We start from the raw sequence: 22,828 nt of genomic DNA, 5'->3' as shown, positions 1-22,828 counted from the left end.
GAGAGATGATGGAGTTATTTCTCAACTTGTTTTTGTGGTCTCCTTGTGAACAGAGCTTGGCTGCTGGGGTTGCGACGGAGTTGAATTTCTGATCCATTTTTTCATATACACACATTACTTAACATCTTTAATGAAGACAAATTAATGAGCCGCGACAGTGTTTTCACCTTGTGAGTCATTCTGGTAAAATGTGGTCCTGGAGACACCTTCTGCAGGAGAAACCTACTCAGAAGTGTTTTGAGTATTTTGCCAGATGTCTGTCTGCGGACAGATTTGTCAGCACATTAGTGTCACAACAGTGCAAGATAAAATTTGAAGAGTTTGAAGACGGTGTTGTCCAAGCAGAAGGGCCAAAACCAGGGAGGCAGGAAGTTGGAGAGGGGCCAGTGGACCCCTACTTTACTCATGGGTCAGAACTTTAACATGTTGGTGTTGCAGCTGGTGTAATCTCATGGCAAGATGGTCTCTAGTTATTTGTCTGTAATTATTTGTCTACAGTATCCTCAAGGTTAAAGGATTTGTAACAGCTGCTACAATAGATTATAAATGGCTAACTGTCGACAGCACAACAAGCTATAAGGTTGATCAGTAAGTGCCTTTTGAAGATAGCGAACAATAGCTTATACACATCCATCAGACATAGAAGACTATTAGCATTTCTATGATGATTTGTTTGATTTATTTTATGTCTCAGGCTACCTGAGTCCAACATTCACCCTCTTTTAGCTGTTTTTATCTCCACTTAATCTGAGCAAGGACGAGGAATGAGGCGCCACATGGTTTGTTACACATAATGCTGCTAAATTCACAACAATGCAAGGTTGTTTTGGAAACAATATATTGACCTTATTTCTAGAGAGAAGTAGTTTTTCTTCCTGCTCACTTCAAATTGCATATATTGAATGTAGAATTGATTAATCCATTCTATTCTTAGCAAGTGGGAAACAGATATGATACAGTCCTAACGGTCTGAACAGACTATAACGTGGAGCTGCTTTGGTTCATGTGTCGGCTTGTCTGTGAATGTGAGCCGTTGGTTGACAGATTAACTTTGGAGAAAAAAGTAAAAGAAATTTGTGATGTGGAAACAGATGATAACACGTCATGCAAAGGAGGAGGGCTGAGAAACCTCAGGGGATCCTAGAAGGCTCCATGAGGAACACCTACCTGCAACCTACAGACCTCATTAAGGAACGGTTTGTTGTATAGTTGAACAACATTCAAAGCTGGTACAAAACTTGTGCATATCATTGGTTCCTTTTGGCTGATTGAGGAAACATGTTCGAGATCAAACATCAAATAAAAATCATTATCTTGACATTGTCAATAAAGGCAACACTTTTGTAAAGAATTTTTATTCCCTTTTTTTTTGAAAAAAATTCATCAAACACATAAAGACAAAAATACTATTAAAAAAATATTCCATCAAGAATATACACAATGAAACAGAACTACGGTAACCTGCAGTAACCGCTGTGAAGCGACAGATGGGGTTAGTAGCATAGAAAAGGTCCGTGGGGATGAAATGTAAATCTGGATTAGAAGAAAAATTCAAACTAACATGAGAAGCATGAGCTTCATTTCCCAGGGTAACGCAGTTGGACCTTTGAAGGTGTGTGCAAGCATAAAACCATGGAAGACTACTAATAATTACAAGTTCTTAAACGCAGTAAGTGTGGCTCCAGACACACACACACACACACACACACCCCTATTGGTTGCTTGGTTTTTCAAAAATGTTCATAATTGGTTGAAAAACACTGAGAGCCAGCTCGGGATTGGTTCACTGTTTGGGTTGTTGAGTTGACTGTTGTTGGTTGAGGTCAAGGCTCAATCTCGTCTGGGGTGATGGTGAGGATGACGTCCTCGTTGCCTCGCCGCACCACCGTCCGCAGCGTCTCGTCCCGCCTTATGGCGGCGCTAACATCGCTCGCCGAGGTGATTCGCTCGCCATTGATGCTGATGATGACATCACTCTCCTGCAGGCCGGCTCTGTCATCGAGAAAGAAGAGTGACACAAGCAAATACATTTTAAGTGTAATTTTGACATTTTAATGCTAAAATGTTACACATTATATGTACAATGTTGCTGCAGTAGCTAGTGGAGTTTTGTCTTGTCTTTAACAGGATATCTCAGGTTATATCAATTATTTTCAATTTTTTTTATATATCCTTTCCCTGAAAATATGCACAGTGCATTGTTCTGTTCCACTTCTGTTGTTTTTAACGGCCCTTGTTTCTCGCGTATGTAGTCTCTTACTGTACGCTGTATATATAATGGAGAAATACTTACAATGTGTTTCCAGAGGATTTTAATTTCCTTTATGTAATAACTGAAGTAAATGTGGTGTGAAGCTAGGACGAGGATCAAGCAACAACTGATTACTTTGGTCTGGATTGTGTAATTTGCAATTGTCTCCAGAACTACTTCAATTATTTGAATGAATAAAACTTGCCTCAACCTTTTTCCTTCATCAAAATAACAAATTTAGAGGCTGGTGCATCCATGGCGGAGGTAGGGGTTTCCAAGCTTGTTTCACAGCATTCAGTTAGTCTCTTCTCATTTCAGGTTCACTTCCACAGCAAAATAAAATCCGCTCAACTATAACTGAAGCAGTGTGTCCTCCCTGGCAGAGGGAGCTGGGCGGTCTGGGTGGGAAACATTTCATGACTCTGCCTTCACTGCCAACTTTCAGCTCGGTTTCAAAAGCAAAACAGCATCTTCAAAACCAGAAGTGAACTTTTCCACATCCTGCTGTCTTCACATGCAGAAAGTTCAAATCTAATAAATGTTGAGATCAGCTTCGTCCTGACTGCCGCCTGTGTTCTACATAAACCCAGCAGACAACAAGAAAATAAACTCGACCTGCTGTTTTTTCAGGTGAAACACTGCGGTTTGCTTTCAACAAGCTTTTCATTTGGATACCACTAATCTTTCCAGGGACAACATATATCCTGCAGGAGTGAGTCTGGTACCGACCAGCATGCACCCTCCCATCTATCTAAACACTTGTTGTTTTGACATAGTGGGCAGTGAACAACAGACAACATGGGAAAAAGAAGTGACAAGAGAGTCACTCACGTCTCAGCTGGAGTTCGGCTTATGACCTCGATGACATACGCCCCCGAGGTGACATCTGGGAAGTCTGACTGCCTCTCCTTCAGCTCCTTAGCCAGCCTGGCGGAGAAAACCAAGAGAAAAACAGCCAAAACATGAGGCTTTGTGCTAAATGTCCACACCACACCAGTCTGATTTTAATTCAACTCGAAGGGGTGATGCATCATGACTCACTTTAAATTTCAACATGTGAGGCATTGCTCTGATTAATGGTGACACTCGAGCTTAAAAAAGCTGCAACTTCAACAGTACAGATCTGATTGTGTTTATGTGTCTTGGTGCTGACTGGTCCACGGGACACCTGTATCATCCAGTCAACATGAATTTATTTTTTTCAAGCTGTTGAGGCTCAACAGATTCTTCTTGACACGAGCCAACAAGATCCAGGCACACAAAAAGCTAAAATTGTGCAACAATGGGTTCAGTTTATTTCAGTTTACAATAAAAATCATCTTACAGAGACATGAAGACATAAGACAGGTCATTCATCACAGTGAACCTTTCATTTTTGTTTCTGAGATTTGAGGGTTGGACACACTGTGTCAGTTCCAGTAATTTCCAGCCATTTTTGTGGTGAAAAACAAATATTTTGAGCCAAACAGCGATGTTTTCCGAACCCTAACCAAGTGGTTTTTGTGCCTATACGTAAGCAGAGCGTAGGCACAGTGTCGTGACGAGAGAGAAACGGACGCTTGTTTGGCTGTTTCGGGGTGTTTCCTGGAGTGAGACGCTCTCGAGGGGCAGCTTGGGTGTTACTGTGATCTGTAGGCTGCGGACCGGGCCTGGGTCGACTTACATTCCTGTTGAAACTCATCATTTGAAGGCAGATATCTAAAGCTGAGGTCACCTTTTCAATACGATCACCACCCTTATTATATATGAAAGTCAAGATTGAGAAACATCGGTTTCAGGGATCTGGGGAGATTAATCAGACTGCCTCATCTCACTGCGTAACATCTCAGATGTTTTTGGCTTTTTTTTTTTTTTTACACAACTTAATAGTCTGATCTCCCAGAAACAAGAAAAAGAAAGACCTTTTATTCACGCTACAATTAGGACAGAATGGATATACTGATGGTTTACAACTTAAACATGACCTCAACTGTTTTTTCCTCCTAAAATATCTTCCCAAAATTGCCTTAACCTTAACCACAAAAACGAAACAGATGTTCCAGCAGTTTCATTATGATTTAATGACATTAAATGGTGTCGTGACGTCATCAGACACAGGAACTTACGTTGGTGTGAGACTCATCATTCTGACGCCGATGTATTTCTTCTTATGGTGCGTTTTACCTGAAGAACACAAGGAAAAGTGCAAGAGCAGAAACAATCATTAATATATGTTCACGTAAGGACTAACTGTCTGTCAAAAAGTCTCTCTGTGAAGATCTATCACAGGCAACTTTGTCACTGGATGATTTGGGAAATTTGGCATTTTGGAGTCGATCTAAAAATACCTGACCTTAAATCAATAATAACAGTTATTTCGTTAACACGGGAGGCAGTCGTAAACTCACATCTTGTGTATGATAATACTGTGGACACATTCTGCATACTGTGCCCAAAAGCCGTCCTGAGATAATATTTCTATTATCTGAAACTGTTTGGACTTATTTAGACAGATGGTTACAGCACCTACAGGTGGAAACCTCTGTGTGTCATGGTGGAGAGTCATGGACAGCACATAAACACATGATTTTAATATATGTCCGGCTCAGTGGGAACTGGATTTAAGACTTTTTACAAGCTGCTGAAGCAGGCACCATTTTAATGCTCAGATGTTATTGCCAAATATTTGGCCCGGCCGTCCCACATGGAAATACATCAAAAATACATGACATATTTTGATTATATTTGTTCTCTAGGTAACTGGCTGACTTAAATGTTTGGTGTATGAGCAGCAGTCCTAATCGTTGTGCATAATCCATGATGTGTTTCCATCCTACCAAATAAACAATTGCGTAGTTCTCCCTTAGACCTGTATTGCATGTCGTCCTCGTCTCTCTTTGTCTCTGAGATAAAATGTCAGAAAATGAAGAGTTAAATGTTTGCAAACCTTTGGACTGTCTGTCGTGTGACTCTGCCAGGAACTGCCTGATCTTGTCTGATGGGATGGCGAAGGAGATTCCTGCTGTGACCTTCAGCGTGTTGATGCCAATCACCTCTCCATCCTGCAGGGCACGCACATAAAAACGCCCACATTAATTTACCATCAATGACGCCCAACAGTAAAAATCTAATTTCCTCATGAAGCTCGTTAAGCAGCGTCTCTGACGCCACATTGTTCTTCGTTTAGTGACACGGCCAGCTGAAAACAAACTTCTAATCAGAGTCAGCTGTGGGCTGCGACTGTTGGCCAAGCATTACCTAAACTCTTTATTTACCTTTCCTAATACGACTTTATGAGCCTTGGTGATTGTTTATATGAGATTACGTATATATCTCTGTTTCGCATCACATCATGGACGTGATCCCAGTAATAAGAAACTGTGTTTCTGAGATAGGGAGAGGTGATGTGAGAGTTAGATTCGCTTGAATCCCAGGGTGATACAAACATTACATGACTGCTTACTCTATTTCCAAAACATTCAGTTTCAGCTCCCCAAACAAGAGCTGAAAATACATTAAAATGCCCTTTTAGTGAAGCCAGAAACACAGAGTTTAATCAGCATTTATCATGTAGTTTACAAATGGGTTTCATCAGATGTCCACTATCTGAAAACAACAGTCCTGACTTCTTTTAATTTGCTCCCTGTTTCGTTAAGATTTGACTTTGAGAACTGATTTTAAGATTTTACTGATCACTTTTCATGTTGATTGGGTTTGTCCCCAAGCTACAAGCAGAAATGTTGACCTGTCTTCTTCTTCTTTATTGCTTTAATTCTTTTTATTTGTTTATATTTATATTAAGGTTTTGCATTTTTGCATCCTTTGTCTTTTTTAAAAACTTTATCTGGTCTCGCTGCTGTTTCTTAATCTGCCTCCTTTTGCTTCGTCTGTCAATGCACCTGTAAACTCTGTTTTTAAAGGTGCTACATGAATAACGTTGTTATTACAACATGCTACATGTTCTAATTAATCAGGTTAGTTATTAAAGAAGCAAATAGTAAAATGATACTGCAAAGAAAAAATAGGAATAAAGTTAAATGGATTGCTACCCTGTTATATGTAGTATGAAATATGGAGCTTGGATGTTTTTTTGTTTTAAAAAGACTTAAAAGATAAGTATATTAGGTAAAATACTTTGATTTGAGAAGATATATTGTTTCTTAGCATGTTTTCTTTCACTTACCAGATTGACTAGTGGTCCTCCGGAGTTGCCGTACTGCAAGAAAACAAATAAGAAGACAAGAAATGTTTGAGCGAAGAAAACAGTACATGTCTATTAAAGACTCAACACAAACTATTTTAGCAGAGTGCAGAAAACAGTGTAATAATAAGCGGTTACACTTCTGCTCCCTTTACTCTCCATCAGTAGATTAAATGACCTCATGTTACATCTGGTCTGCACTTCATGCAACAAGATGGAGTATTGCTTATGAAAAGATGTTTATGTTCTTTCTCAGTCACTTTCAATACCCAGCCAATCAGCAGATCAATCGAGAGGATTTTAATACTGAACAGAACAATCAACACTGAATACACTTACACTGCACTGAACTTTTATTTTTACCAATCAAGCACACACACATGGTTATCATAAATGTAAACATGCAAACGACTTCGGTTCTGTCATGTTCAGTTTAGCAGAATTTGGAGACATTTGTGAGAAAAATTGTTGAACCTCACAACCTCCCTGCCTCAGAGCCGGTCTGTCCGTGTCTTTACTCACGTTGATGATGGCGTCCGTCTGGATGTAGTCCATGTCTGAGTTGCGGAGGCCCAGCTCCTTGCCTCCCCTCTGCGTGGTGCTGACGATGCCGGTGGTGACGGTGTTCTGCAGGGAGAACGGGCTGCCGATGGCGACCACGAACTCACCGGGGCGCAGGTCCGCCGACCGGCCGAGCAGCAGCACCGGCAGCTTCATCTGCTCCACCACACAAAAACAGAAAAAGAAATCTGGTTGAAGAATGTAGGAAGTTTGAGACAAAGCACCACAAAGTACAGCTTTATCTTCAAATTTAGTTTGAAAGAGTGGACAAATACAGCTGGAAATAAAGTTAATAAGCTGCAGTCACTACTGGAGGAAGTAACCCACACTGTTCAATTCAATCTTTACTCTTTTGACCTTTTGGTTCAGACAGACTGAAGGAAGGTAAACACAGAGGTAAACAGCTGTTGATTCACTCCGAGCTGTACGAGGCAGACGTGGGCTTCCTGTGGAGAGCTGAGTCAGCTCTGAGTCTGGACGAGGTTTCCCTCCATCCACAGCCCAAAGTCTAAACTGTACATCACCATCAACGACAGCTCATTTCAGCCCTGCAGCCTTGTTTCCACCTGCACCGACCACCATGTCAGTCAGACGTGTTTGTTTGTGTTTGTTGGACTAATTCTTAATGTCTTGTGTGAAGGTAAGTTATATTACAGACAACGCTAGAAATGATGAAAATATATACTATATAGAGAGTATAGTAAAGTATCTCATAAAACACAATAACACTTCAATGAAAGCAGGATACTGTCTATATTCTATTCCCCAATGTATTTTTTTCTCTTTTTTTCTCCATCATATCAATAAATTCTCCCCAACATGTGGTCAGTTGGAAGTTAAACACAGTTTAATGCTGCCTTGGCTGTTGCTGTAACACTTTTCTACCAGCCAGATTTTATGTAAATGTGCCAAACCCATCTTGCCAAATAAAACTAATCACACCCATGTGTCATTACAGCATGAGTGTGATGTGATGGTGCGGAGTAAATGTGTTAAAATCCAACATATTCGTACTGTTGTTTGTACGGCTTCAGGTCGCAGCTCTGCGTCTCTGATTAACTAGCTCGTAACTATTAGCTTTCCATCCCAGCGCCTGCAGGTCCCAGTGCTTCATATAAAAGCCTGAACACTATTGCAAACACACACACACTCACACAGTTTATATTACCGCTGAACCCAGAGCCCTGTAAAGACTTTTATATGTAATAATCTGTGAAAATAGACTTTAATGGAATTTTGTTACTCTTAACTTTCTCTATGGCTCTCTCCCTGTCGCTCTCTTTCTCTCTTCGTGTTATTCAAGCCAGGAAACACTCAAACTGCTGTTTGCTCTGCCACCGCTAATTATTCTGAACCAGTACACACACACACACACACACACACACACACACACACACACACACACACACACACACACACACACACCTTGTTTACCTTGAATTGAAGTGAAATGTACGACAGTCACAGTCGTGTTAAAGTCATAAAAGTAATTCCTTTTTGCCGTCAAGAGATAATGATTCATAAATATGTTGTTAAAGGCTTCTCACACAACTTTAAATTTAAAAGTAGTTTTGGTTATTTAATAAGAGTTTGATTTCTATTTTTCTGCTGCTTTAGTCACAGATATTTAATGTCATGTTTAATGTTATAGAGAAATACAGATGGAAACCAAGTTTTCAGGGATGTTTTATGACTAAAGAGAAGAAACAGCTGACCGGTGTTTTAGGTGTCTGGCCGGCAAACCGACACCTTCAGTCTGAGAGACATCAGTTATTGTCACACACATACTGTAAAGATAAAAAGAAAAAAACTTACCAAGGTGAATCTTTATATAACTCACTAATTTAAATGATCAGTATTTTTCACAAACTATTTGAGAACTTTGGAGAAATACCTTCACATGAATCTCTTTCAAAATAATGTGACACGTTGATGTTGAAACCGCCTTTTAGCTGGTTGAAAAGACATCTTGGCAGTTCTGACTGCCAACACTTTAACACACAGACATGGAGGACTCAATTCTAAGAAGCATGCCATAATATTTCGAGTTTCAAGCAGGAAAAAATTGAATTTGAACGACCCAACATCATCTTTACGTAAGAAAACATCGTCTTGGGTCGTGAGGGGAGGACAGCAAAGTAATGGGCAGAAAACCTCAGTTTTCATACGACACCTCACCATCTCAGTAAGCACTATACTTACTCTCTTTAAAATTACACTCATGGTCTCCACTGGACAAGTATGTGCAGTTCAATGTGTCCTGTCAGCAGTTTAACAGACTCTTTTGGTTTTAGGGGAAAATTTTGATCCACAAGAGATTTTTTGTTGCAGTACTCGGCCAAACTGGCAGCACGTCTGACTTCCTGCGCAGTGTCCAACTCTTTCAATACATCTATGAGTTTAAGACACTGTTGAATTGGCTCAGCCGTCTGCAGTGGTGTTGGCTGATTGGCCGACCCTCCGTGAACTGTGCGCTAACTTCCTGAAAGTCGTCCTACTAACCTACTTCGGCCCCAGATGTGACGCCGAGCAGAAAAAGTGAGACATAAAGCAGCCGCGATGTTCGGACCCGACTTTCATCGACAACCCTCCACCGAGCATGACGAGCGTCTATTTGTCTGTCAATGAGTGCGTGTGTGCATCTCGTTTCCCTGGTGACGATAGACACATCTGTTGCCCATTTCCTCTGTTAAGTAACAAGCCTGAAGAGTCTGACCCACTTTTGGTCGGGTTCAGCAACATAACATCAGTTGAAAGAGAGAGAGGGGAGAAGAAGGAATGAATGGCACATGAAACGAAGCAGAAACCAGATGACAACTGTGACAGACGTGAATGTGTTTTATATCTCAGGGCAGCTGAGGAATGACGAAGACATTTCCAGACATCCAGTGAAGATGAAATGCAAACCAAATCTTTTCCCTCTCTGTTACGCAAGTTTGATTGACATGTGAGAACAGCTTGTCTAAAAACCACAGGTATGCTCGACACATCTGTACATGACTGACACTTTGGAGTGTGCTTCGCTGTGTGGATGAGTCATGGAGCATGACAAAGCAAATTAAAATGTGGAGCCTGAAACGGGAGCCAAAGTTTGATTTTTAGTGAGCGTCTCAGCCTCTCTGTGCCTCTCACATACTCTGTTAACACTCCAGACCAGTAAAATGAAATCATGCTCAAGATATGATGCCGCTGTTAATACTTAAAACAGCCAGTTTCCTCCGCAGATGATTATTAAAGTTTAAACAACAAAATTTAGACTTCTGCACAAAAAGCACAAATGTGTAAATGCAACTCGACTTCATGTCAAAGACATTTAAACCTTCACAGGAGACTATTTCGAGAAATCTCATGTTATATTGACTTTTAATAATGTTGCATTAAGTCTCGTTTGCTGACTTTGTGACGTATTATCTGATGTTTTTCCAGAAGTCATAACGACCAAATGAAATATGTTGAGTGTATTCATTGAAATATTAACCATATAATTTCTGTCCTGCAAATTCTTGTTACGTATCAGCCAACATATGCACTGATACTGATAGTGTTATTGTGAAAAGTTGTATACTTTTGATTAAATATACACGTCTAAAAATACAGTAAACACTATTTCTTTGATTATATATGTTTTATTTTTTATTCTGATTGTGATTCATAAAAGTTACTTGTCTTGTTCCTCATCAGTTTGTGCTAAAATAAATGTAAATGTTCGACTGCAAGTCAAGGAATTTGTCAACTTTTAATGAATCAAGTATTTTTTTAAAGAAAAAGTCTGAACGCTCTGATTCCAGATTCTTAAATGTGAGTGTTTTCTGGTTTATTTCCTTCTCTATGACAGTAAACTGAATATCTTCGAGTTGTGGAGAAAACAAGACATCTGAGGAAACACTGATCAACATTTGTCACCATTTCCTGAAATTTTAGAGATCAAACAATTAATTGAATAATTCAGAAAATGATCTCCAGATTAACTGACAATGAACATAATCTTTACTTGCAGCCCTAACTGAGTACTTCTGTAATAAATCCCAGACTTGATTACTGTATATATCCTAATGAGGTCAGTCCCCACACCAACTCCCTCCTAACTCACCAACAAACAAACTGTACACAGACCTAAACAAGGTTATGAATGGATTCATTGAGCTCTTCTAATCAGAGCTTTACATAAAGCTCCTCTGTCCGCCTGTAATGAACCGCAACCAGAACCGTCTGAAGCCACCGTCCAACACGCAGCCTGCGGAGCTCCGCCCACCAGGAAAATCACCGTGTTCCTCGCTCGCTGGTTTTCAGGATGACAGCACTTTGTTCGGGTGAGATTACAGAGCCGAGGGGCTGCGTTCAGTAATTAAGAGACGCAGACACAGCGGAGTGCAACAACCAAACAAAGACCACAAGGAACAAAGCAGTGGTTTTGTTCATCCCTCCTGTCCTCGCTCATCATCCTCTCCTTCTCATTATATCGCTCTCTCTGTACAATCTCAAGTACAGTAAGCTTGTTACAGGGTCGGTTATCTCAAATCACATGCACACAAAAATGTCTCACTCAGTGGTGTCTGACCATGCAGTTAGTTCTGTTTTATAACAAGGTTTTGTTACTAGGATCTTCACCACTACTGCCACCAAATTACAACTGAGGTCAACACAGACACACACTTGTTTTTAGCACTCAAAGCACTGAAAAAGAAAGTCTTTGTTACTCTGGAAAATCCACAACTTTAAGCTGGTTTAGTATGTAAACTGCTGTAATCCTTTTCTAACTTGACACGACTTGAATGTGCAGCCCAGTCTCCAGGATATAATGTTGGCAGGTAACGTTTCTACAAACCACAGATAAATCAAAGGTTGACATTTATACCAGTCGTGGCATATCACATCATCATATGCTTATTAGCCACCTTTCACACCAGGAGGTGGAGGGGATGGCGGTGCCGTTATAACAAGGCCAGCGACCAAACTGCCAAGCACAGTTCAAGTCACACCGCTGGATATTTTAAGGACATCTGGTGACATTTCCTGTCGTGTAAGTTTAGGTCAGTTTAGTTTAGTTCTGGTTTAAAAACCTGCAACTTTGCTGTTTTGGCTCAGCCAGTGCTCTCATGAACCTTGTTCCTAGACTCAACAGGCAGTTGTTTTCAGATAAAAAGCTTTGATAAAACCACTGTGCACCACCTGCCCAGCACCAAACAGCAGACAGACACGGTCGGTGAATATAGTGGAGCATTCAGCAGCTAAAGAGTCAGACATTTTTCTCACAGGAGTTGACCAAACTGAAATCAGGTGGCCGGAAACACAACTCCACATCTGCTGCATGTGTAAACTGTCTGTTCTGTTGCACAGTATCCACCTGACACTTGATGAACATGCACCAGAACCACAAAAACATGCAAAAGAAATGAATGTAAAGTAATTATTCTCATTTCTTCTTCCTTCTCACTTGCCTTCCTCTCTTTCCTATTTCTCCGGGCAGAACCGGGCCTTTCAGTTGTCTAGTTATACAAGCAGAACAGAGACTTGCCAACTCTCTGAGGAATTTGCTGAGAGGATAACATGTGTGACATGAAAAATAAGCAGTGAGCACAGAGAATCCACTCCCTGTGCAAACAGCTGCTCACATCAAACTATGATTAATAACAAATATTTTCTCCTCTTCTCTATATTTGTATCTCTGAAACTTCAAAATGATCTCTCTTGCTCTTACTCACTAGAAATGTTAAGGTGTAGGTGTCTACAGTAGCAGCAGTGGCTCCATCAACACTTGTAGTAAACAGTATTAGTATGGATCAAACGCTGCCGTTGGCCTTCAGACGTCCGGGCCTGTTAAATCAGATCTGTGAAAGCTGATCAGATCAGCTGAGAGCAGTTTCCATAAGCTGCTCACAGACATGTGTCATGGAAAATGATGGATGCTGGATCGAGGTGGAATATCGCCGTGAGGCTTTACTGGATGATTTAAGACTGCTGCCTGCACATGCTCAGACGAGAGCTGCCTCAGTAGCAATCTCAAGCAGACAAGATGGAGACAAACTTTAGTGTAAGCTAGTGAAAGTGTGTGTGTGTGCACGCTGGGATGGATGTGGGTGTGTGCAGACAGCATATCTGTGCAGACGTACAGTTGGTCTCTTTGGTTTTTGTGTGCATGTAAACCACAAACCACAAGTGCTGAGCAGTTTGTGGATTTCAGCACAATTTCATCCCCCGGAGCTCCAGTTACACCCTGCTGCTCCGCCCAAACATGCAGAGGAAAACCATGATCTCTGTCTGACCGGCAAACATGAACTCACATCCTGCAGGGTCAGTGTCTCAGTGTGTTGACTTGTTTGTTTGTGTACGGGCGGCTCTCATTCTGCCAATCAAACATCGTATCTAAAGTTAAATCTGAGACACATTTAGAGAAAAACAACAGCAGATTTTTTTGGTGACGGGAACAGAAGAACCTTCATTGAGAATCTGTCAAATTTTAAACGTGGACCTTGCATCAGATGTCTGACATTCAAACTCGTATAAACACACTTATTTCAGACATCTGAATATATTTGAATATCAAATGATATAAATAGATTTTAATAGATTTTTTTATATTCAAGTGAGTGAAATACTGCCCAGAAACTTCTCCTTACTTTAACTTAAATAACATATCCGAACCTGTAATTTGTTATTTGGCACATTTACTGTTTGACGGATCACATTTCTTCATTCTTCCAGTTTTCCAGTTGAATTGAATATTTGATGAGCAAATGTTGTTAATTTAAAAGTTTTGAAAACTGGCACCAGTTTTAAAATACCACCACCATGCATGTGCTAACGTTTCTCATCTGTTGCCTGTTTGTGCGACTCTGTGGAAACATCTTCAATTCCCCCAAAACCTGCTGATTGCAGCTCCAGATGGCAGGAAGGATGTTTGTGTATAGATGGCATTAGCAGGTCTGAACCTGCCATCCTGACTGGAGGGGGCAAGGACACAGTCACCCAAATCTGACCTACATTGAGTTTAAAACTACATAATCTTATTTTAACTACATTGACATATCCTATGGTATATATATTTTGAGTTTTCAGGTTTATAATGGATTATAATTTCTTTATTTTTGTGATTTATGGAGATGATAACTAGACAACACTGCATTTTAAGGTCCAATGCAAACATTTCTCATGACCCTGCATGAGAAATGTTTGCATTGGACCTTAAAATATGTGGGTCATTAGAAAGACCGATCTAATATTGTTTTAAGACTTTAAAATTCTCAAATCTTGTGTTTTTAATATTGTGAGAACAGACTCCAGATGAGAGTTGCGTAAGGCATCCTGTCTACTTCCGTAAGCACAGCTGGACTTCATCTCTTTCTTTTATTCAGCCTATTTATAGATCTACAACTTTAGCTACACTCAGTCATGAACAGGCTGCTTTTGAATGCTTTGGTCATTTATTTGGTCGTTAAATTGGGGTCTAATGGATCTCAAACTCCTCAAGGCAGTTCTAAATATAACCTGGAGATATGATTTATTTCAGCACTTTGTTCTGGCATCAATATTTCTGAATTTTACCCATAAAAATAGACAACATTCCCCTTTAAGTGTCTGACCTTGTCAGGATGATGCAGCTCTGACTGCCTAATGTCTGCACGGAAATGAGACACATTGACCTTGTTATGCTAAAAATGTTTTTCCACCGCACAAATCTTGTGGAAAACTTCGCTTCCTGAACTGAACCCGGTCGTCCAGTCATCCCTGGACCAAAACAAAGTGCTGCGAGAAAAAAAAATCCCTCTGTCTGCTGACCTGCTCCACAGATATCCACTTTCATGAGTCACGATATTATTTTACTGACGTGCCTTGCCTCAGAGATCCCACTGAGACAGAATTAAAAACAGGTTCAGGGAAGCATATTTTTCAGCAATAAATACCTGAATTTTTTTTGGAAAATAAAAAACAGGGAGGAGAGGAGAGAAGCACAAAGGGAAAGAGAAAACAGGTTTGTCTGAGAAGCAGGAAGGAGAAAGGGGGCACATGAGGACACAAGACGGGAAGTTTCTAGAGAGTAAATCGAGGCCGGATGAGGTTTCTTGATATTATTACAAATATCAGCTTCTTTTGTGCTTCAGCTCTACTTTCCTCTTGGTTAACTTGCATCACTTCCCAATTCGTGGGGTGAATATCTGACATTGAGCACGGTAGACGGGGAGGCTGACAACAAAATGCAAATTTCAAAATTTCATGATTTAAAGGCAAATTGAAGGCGAGTCCCCTCAAAAACAATAATTCAAAACGTTTGCTTACCGGTGCATCGATCTTGATCAGCGCGATGTCGGCTTTCTCATCCACATCTTTGATCTTGGCGTCGAATGTGGCTCCGCTCTTCAGCTCCACCTGGAGGAAATGAAAAGTTTAGTACCAGTCACATTGCCATCCTCCAAAACACTGCCAATTCATTAGATAGTCTGAAGTTATCACTTTCAATGTCATAAAATAATTTCAAAGTGTGAAACAACATCATAATATGAACAACGAGAAATTACAAGAATTGAAAGAAGCGTTAGCACCAATACAGTTTATTTCAAAAACACAAGTGACTATCTTTCCCCTGCACTGACGGCTGTACAGCTGCTTTGCGTACCTTTACTCGGTGCTTGTTGGCCACCACGTGGGCGTTGGTGACTATGAGTCCGTCTTCTGACACAACAAACCCAGAGCCGCTGGCTACTGCCACCTCACGCTTAGAAAATATCATCCTGAGCAGGAAGAGAAAGAGACGGGAACGTGTTTCTGTCTTATAGTGGCCACGCTGAGAAATAAGAGCTACCAAGTCATAATTTTAAAGACTGTAAACATGCACGAACAGCTAGTTTCTTGTGTATTTTGTTGGTTCAGGTAGTTTCTCTTACTTGCGGTAAAGTTCAATATGAACGACAGCAGGTGCGATCTTCTCCACCACGTCAGCGATGAAGTTGTACTTGTAACGAAGACTGTCTGGGTTCTGCTGGGCTGAAGGGAGGAAGACACAGTGTCAATGAACTGTATCTCACACACACACACACACACACACACACACACACACACACACACACACACACACACACACACACACACACACATCCTGGCTGACCACTTCATAGCCACAGTCTGTAAATCATTTGTTTTGTGGGCTTGTGTTGCCAGGTTTGATCAATGTCTAATGCTACTTGGGAAATCATCACTAACCGTCGTCCCTCATTGGGCATAAAGCCTCGTCTGAGTTTCCTGAGTTTCACCTGAAGCATGATGTGTGGTGTTGAAGGATGGTGCGATTGGACCCAAACTGTAGCTGCTGTGTCAAACCAAAACCAGATATGGATGCAGAACGGTACATTAACTGTACATCAGAGAGCAGCTGCAGGACGTCTAGTGCGTCCACTGATGCTTATAAAACAAAGGAAGTGACTCAGAGCCTCAAACATACAGAGAGATAGCAGGAGAGGGATGTTAGGATGTTTTTTGACGAATTGGTAACAGTCCATATGTAACCGTTGCTGTCACCTTACATAACTCCATTTTGGTTTCACTCCAGCTGTGCTGCAACATCTGTCACAGTTGCAGATCTTTCTTTTCTCATTTCACTGGTCGTTAGTAAGTTCCCCTGACTCCGACCTGCTGGGACCGGTTAGGAGACACTTTCCTCCATCTGCGCTTTTCGGTGTCGAAAAACATGTTTTCTCAAAGTGGAGTGATTTGAAGCAGCACATGGGACCTGACATACAGACATTACTACGCACTGAAACAAAGACTGTTTACGATGAAAACTGAATGATCACATGCAGCTGGGGCTGATTCAAACATGAGGGCAACCATAGAAGCAACACATGAAAATATTGAAAACAAAGGTGTAAAATGCTCTCTGTGGTGCACAAACAGTTACAGGGCAACACACACACTACCAGGTAAAACTTCCCGGGGACATTCGAGTCTTTGTGGTTTGATGCATCAACATAACGTAGCGTGACAGTGCTCCAGAACAGCAGCGTCTCTTTCACATTAGCTCCTCACTTTATCTTGAAATCCAACCTTCAAGGCTTCTGGTGGAAGTCAGTGTCCTTTGAGGAACTACTGGCAGCTTCAGCTTTTAGGTGTGATGTTGTGTTTGAAAACAACAATGGCGGCTCCTCAAGATGTTAGCGTAGCTGCCTTAGCATCAGTTATATAAGAACTGGAGAACTTTATTTAACTGAAAAGAAAAGAACGACACTGAAAATGTTTTTGCTCTTCTCCCGACTGACTTCGTTTTATGTACCAGCTGGTGGTAGCACTCTCCTACCGCTGGTCTGGTTGGTTGAAAGTTTGTCCAAAGACCTGCCAAGTGTTTTGTGAGTGTCTGCCCTTTTCCAAACAGTTTCTAGCCGCTCCTGTCCAGATGGTTCTGTGTAACAAACCATCAGGTTAAGCGTGTTATTCAAACATTTACATCCTGTCAGCTGTTAATAGAAGCAAAGTCGTAGGCTCATAAAAAAATTATCAAAAAACAAAAACAAAAACCAACAAAACTCCCAAGTAAGACGACTTCCAGATGGGTTTTTTGGCTTTCAGAGTAAGAAAGTGAAAAATATTTATTTCATTTTAATTATCACATTAAAGTTAGTGTCAAAACAGATGAATATTTACTGGTGCTATAATCTTTGACATTTCTAACTTTGTCACTGTGTATCCCAGGATGTCCTGTAGTGCTGCACAGCAGTGATTTAAGTTAAACCATTTTTTTACTCAAACATACCAAGCACACATATTTTGTCTTTAACTCAGCCTAAAGCATTCATTCTTTTATGATATGAGAGTGATATGTAAGAGTCAGTGACTCCATGTCTCTGTGTGTCCTCAGGGTCAGAGATCTGCAGGATCTCAACTCATTCACTCCACGTATCAGCAGCTGCCTTCAGATCTTATCACAGCCGAGCCCCTGAGCTCGACCGGTTATCACCTCATTCCACGTTTTATCATTTCTTTTCCATTCAGTGGTTAAACAGGTCATGCAGGTGGAGCTGATAAAACTTAACCCTAACCCAAGCGAACCAATAACAGCATGTCCTGGGACTTTTTATATGGAGTGGCTGTAGTTTTCAAAGATAATGCTGGTTTTAATACATTTTATTTTTTGTGTTTTATATATAAGATGTACTCCTTTTTTTCCCTCTAGATGCTGTTACTTGGAGAAAATCATGCTAATAGTGATAATTAAACAGTTTTAGATTCAGAATTTACTTTAATAAACAGCCGAGATGTATCAACAGATGAATATCTATATCAAAAAATCCTATTTAGTGCAAATTTATCTTTAAGTCTTTGCTTATGAACTCTTAATCCTGATGGACATCGTCACTGTTGGTGAAGTAGATTTGCTCTTTCTCTGAATCTACTTTCTCACTCAGCCAAAGTTTTCCCGCTTTGAACTTGAAATCGACAGTCGTTAATGTTTCTGTCTCCTTTTATTTTGTCAAATTAAGTCTGAAGATGTCAAAATCTTGTCTAGACTCCAAGTCATGTGACTGCTGTTTGAATCAAGTTCAGCTCACATGCCTCGAGTCGACACCTCTGCTACAAACTGATGTGATGCGGAGCCAGTTTCTGTTCACCCCGACTTCAGGTGCAGCAGACCGTCTGGAGGACACTGATGTGTTTGTGTGTGTGTGTGTGTTTGTGTGTGTGTGGGTGCGTGTGTGTGTGTGTGTGTGTGTGTGTGTGTGTGTGTGTGTGTGTGTTTGGCTGGCTGGATGCTTGGCTGAAGGATGAGTGGTGAGCCAGTTGCTTCAGCTTTGAAGTGAAGTGAAGTGAAGTGAAGTGAATGGAGGCAGTCAGATGAGCGAAGAAACACTGCGGGTGTCGGTAACAGCGCTGCATATATTCAGGTCAAACAGGGTCAATTGTGCTTACTTGGTAAATAAAGCTGCAGCAGGTAGATTTTACTGTCAAAATAATTGCTCAGGTGTTAGGGTCCCTGAATGCACCATTAAGTGAAATCTCATTGTGTGCTGGACGAGCCTGGACTGGGAAAGAAATTCCTCCGGTTGCTGAAGGAGCCGAGTCACTGTGCAACCGTGTTTTGTTGACGCTGTATCCAAGCCTGTCAAACTGACAAAGCGCTCGCAAGTCTTTACAGGAAGCAGAAAAAATAAAATAAAATAAAAATGATAGAAGGAAAACCAATTCTGATCCCTTGAAACGTGGGTAAAATGACTGTTTGACCTACATCTGCGTCTGTTCAGGAAGTTACACAATCTGCCAATCAGCTCCAAGAGATGAATCACTGCAGAAGACTTTATATGGTGTGTGTGTGTGTGTGTGTGTGTGTGTGTGTGTGTGTGTGTGTGTGTGTGTGTGTGTGTGTGTGTGCTCGAGAAGTTCAAATCCTCAGACAGAAAGACGATCAAGATGTGAGGAGAGGAAATATGAGAGAGAAGAGGAGGGAATGTGAGGAGAGAAGGAAGGAGGATAAGATGGAGATGAGATGGACAGAAAGAGAAAGGGTCTAAAAATGATGAGAGAGAGGAGGAGAAGGAGAGCTTTTCATTCGTCCATACCTGGTGGAGCACCAGATCAAAGATGGAAGAAGAAATGAGATGCATGAGGAGAAGAAGAAAAAGAATGGGAGGGGAAGAGGAAATCTGGAAAGAGGGATGGTACGGATGAGGGGAAAGAAACAATAAGGATGAAAAGATAATAAGAAAGGCTGGAGAAAACAGAAAGAGAGAAGAAGGAAGACACAGACCTGGTTGAACTCCATAAAGAGTTCGAATGAAACTGCACTCAACAAATGAGTGTGTTCACAGCTGCAGGTTCAGTGTGTGTGTGTGTGTGTGTGTGTGTGTGTGTGTGTGTGTGTGTTTGCTCCTTAATATGCCTCCATCATTACTCACACACACACTCATAGGGGGAACACTGTCTGTTTTTGCAGCACTGGGCAGGCACTCAGGACATCCTGGCCAAATTTCAAGCCATTGTGACCTTGTCAAGATAACATAAAGTGTGTGTGTGTGTGTGTGTGTGTGTGTGTGTGAGTGAGAGAGAGAGAGAGAGAGAGAGAGAGAGAAGGAGAAAGAGAAAGGTGAAAAAACAACCTCCATTTTTAGAGTTTGGTGCAGTGTGAAAGGCACTGATGCTGATCTGACTGATCAGCAGATGAAGAGATGCCACAGAGACAGAGAGTTTGAGGGAGGGGAGATATGAAAGAGGAGGCAGCTTCTGATAATGTGTCAGACTGTGAGCACTGATGCTGTGACTTGTCCGAATATAAAAACTTCCTTTTATGTGAGTTGATGTTGTCAGATGTGTCAGATTATGACAGCTGCTAATTCTGGTCGCCACATGTGGACTAAAGAACCCGGCATCGTCTGTGAGGTCACCCAGAGGGAAGTGAAGGGGAGGATAAAAGAAAACGGACTCAGTTATCTAAAATATCAAAAGTTTGCTAAAATTAGCAGCCGGGCATTAAACCAGGCTGAGTACAGCTGTAGCAACAAACCTGAGTGTGAAAGGTTTGACATTTTAGGAAAGATGCTGACTCACTGTCTTTCTACGAGTTGGATGAGAAGACTGATGCCACTCTCATCATATTATAAATACGAAGCTGGAGCCAGCAGGCCGTTAGCTTAGCCTAACATAAATATTGCTAACAGCGGGAAACAGCACTTTTAAAGCTCGCTAATAAACATGTAACATCTTGTTTAATCCGGACAGTCTGTACAAAAGTGTAAAAACAAGGTGGGGTTTTACGGAGGGTCGTATCCTCGAGCTACTGTATTTCTTGGCTGTTTCTCCGCCGGTTGCCTGGCAACCTCATAGTGATGATAAGTCTTGTTAATGTGCTTAAGCCCCGTTCAGATCAAAGATTCACGACAAGACGAGTTGAAACTGGAAACCTTCTGGTTCACTGCGAGGCGACTAGACGAGACGGTATCATCTCAACAGCAGTGACTCTTTGTTCATTTTTTTATATCACTGGATATAATTTGTAGCATCTTAAAATATGAATAAGTTACTTGCTACAGTTGCTTTTCCACTGATGATGAAAATAAAAGGTATGTGTTGCTGCAACGTTCTGAAACGTTGTTTTTTGTCTCCTGGTGAATCTTTGGTCTGAACTGGGCTTCAGTGAAACGATGATTTTCTAAAAGGATACAATAATTTAGTGAGAAGTTGGGAGTTTTTTCATTTACTTCAATGTAATCATAGGTTCACTGGAGCAGCATCTAGTGGCCAGTAGAGGAACTGCAATGTGACACACTTCAGCACCGAGCATTTCCTCAAAGTCACTTTCACTCACTAGTTGGTAACTGTTTGCAGCTCCTGCAGGCAAATGACGATTAATCTGTCTAACATAAAGTTTTTGTTGAATTCATTTTCTCAACAACATCCTCTTGTTTGCTGCTCTCCTCTGTCTGACATCATGGTTTATTGAATATCTTTCAGTTTTGGACCCTAAGAGCTCTTCTTATCGATGGGTATTTCAAAGTTTGAGTGTTTTAGACAAAATGCGAGTTGCAGCACCACAGGAAACAGGAAAGAAAATCTGTCTTCAGCAAACCATTACAAGTAACCTGACCCATGATGAGGGGATGAGAAAGGTTGGTTTAGTTCACTGCTGCGCTTGCTGCAGAGTGTTATTAGGGGGAAGCTGTCGGGGCCACAGAGCAGCCTCATGTTTGACCTCATGAATGTGTAGATAAAGCTAATTTGAATATTTTTGGACTCTTTGGAAGATGTGATAAGGTCAGAACTTTCTGATCCACAGATAGAGGAAGAAGCTGCTGAGCAATGAGTGTGAACTGTTGGTGAGGTCAGCCAAGTTCACATCCAACACACGCACGCACACACGCACACACATTGAAATATTTCAGGCTTATCACACTTGGCTCTCTCTTTACTTTTCCTCTGAATTTCTTAAGATACAACCTCCCTCTCTCTCTCTCTCTGTCTCTCTCTCTCTCTCTCTCTCTCTCACACACACACACACATACACACACACACACACACACACACACAGAGCTCTCACCTTTACCTTTCCCGCAGGCACCTCTCTGGATGAAGATCACCGGCGGCTGCTGCAGCTTCATGGCCCGGTTGCTGACGCGCTTCAGCTCGCAGATGTTCCGGTACGAGACGCCGTCGCTGCCACACACCGGCTCGGAGTTGGTGCACGCACACACACCGGCACTGCCCCTGCGTCTGACGGTGGCGGACACCTCCACGCCGTCGGTCACCACACACTCCATCCCCTCGGCGCACTCACGCTCTCCGGTGCCACCGCACTGCTCGCCCTCGCCGGACGCGCACACCGGGCAGCAGTCGCAGCTGTCCAGCACGTCGCCGGCCAAACAGTCCGCGGGGATCGGCGAGCACTGAGACTTGTCGCACTTCTCCGGGCAGCCGATGGCGAAGCGTTTGGCTATCCGCGCCTCGGCGAGCAGATACGGGCAGACGAGCACGGCCATTACGCACAGGACTAACTGGAGACGCATGATGGGAAACTCGAAAATAAACTTGTATAGAAACTAGAAACTAGACTTCAAGTCGATATAAAATGCTAAGTTATAGTTTAAAAGATTCAAAGTGCGCTCTTAGTTAATATGGAGGTCAGGACTCACACTGATGCAGAGTGGAGCTGTCCCGGTTTATAAAAGCTGCAGGGTAAACACACGAGGCGATTGGTGGGCGTGCGTGACGTCTGTCAGATGGAAGGAGGGGATGGTGGGGTGGTGGAGAGGTGTGTAGGTGAGCACAGTTCTGCTGCTGGTGAACACCTGTGCTAAGTAGTGAAGTATTGAAGTACTTGCACTTTTATTAGTATCTCATTTATCTGCTTTCAGAGGAAAGGACTT

General features: G+C 41.7%; 1 protein-coding gene across 2 annotated transcripts; it reads right to left on the bottom strand.

The window, feature by feature from the left end:
- Positions 1–1,789: 1,789 nt before the first annotated feature.
- On the bottom strand, positions 1,790–22,598 carry htra1b (HtrA serine peptidase 1b). 2 transcript variants are annotated; one of them, XM_084341707.1, is made up of 10 exons: positions 22,003–22,598; positions 15,872–15,971; positions 15,604–15,718; positions 15,267–15,356; positions 6,954–7,148; positions 6,414–6,446; positions 5,178–5,292; positions 4,357–4,414; positions 3,083–3,178; positions 1,790–1,992 (listed from the first exon to the last, which is right to left on the bottom strand). In XM_084341707.1, the coding sequence occupies exons 1-10, from the start codon at positions 22,466–22,468 to the stop codon at positions 1,824–1,826; spliced, it is 1,437 nt and encodes a 478-aa protein (XP_084197833.1). In that variant the 5' UTR covers positions 22,469–22,598; the 3' UTR covers positions 1,790–1,823. The 2 variants fall into 2 exon arrangements, with proteins under 2 accessions (XP_084197833.1, XP_084197834.1); XM_084341708.1 differs by having other exon boundaries at positions 22,009–22,598.
- Between the last annotated feature and the right edge of the window lie 230 nt (positions 22,599–22,828).

Source organism: Pagrus pagrus (assembly GCF_965226575.1).
Source record: "Pagrus pagrus genome assembly, chromosome: 21".
Lineage (NCBI taxonomy): Eukaryota > Metazoa > Chordata > Actinopteri > Spariformes > Sparidae > Pagrus > Pagrus pagrus.
This window is presented reverse-complemented; position numbering and strand designations above follow the sequence as displayed.

Excerpts from the sequence above, each read along its gene's own strand:
- htra1b (XM_084341707.1), bottom strand. The coding sequence starts at position 22,468 with ATGCGTCTCCAGTTAGTCCTGTGCGTAATGGCCGTGCTCGTCTGCCCG. Across the intron at positions 15,719-15,871 it reads CATATTGAACTTTACCGCAA|GATGATATTTTCTAAGCGTG; the intron begins GTAAGAGAAACT and ends CTTCCTGCTCAG. Across the intron at positions 6,447-6,953 it reads AGACGGACGCCATCATCAAC|TACGGCAACTCCGGAGGACC; the intron begins GTGAGTAAAGAC and ends GTTTTCTTGCAG.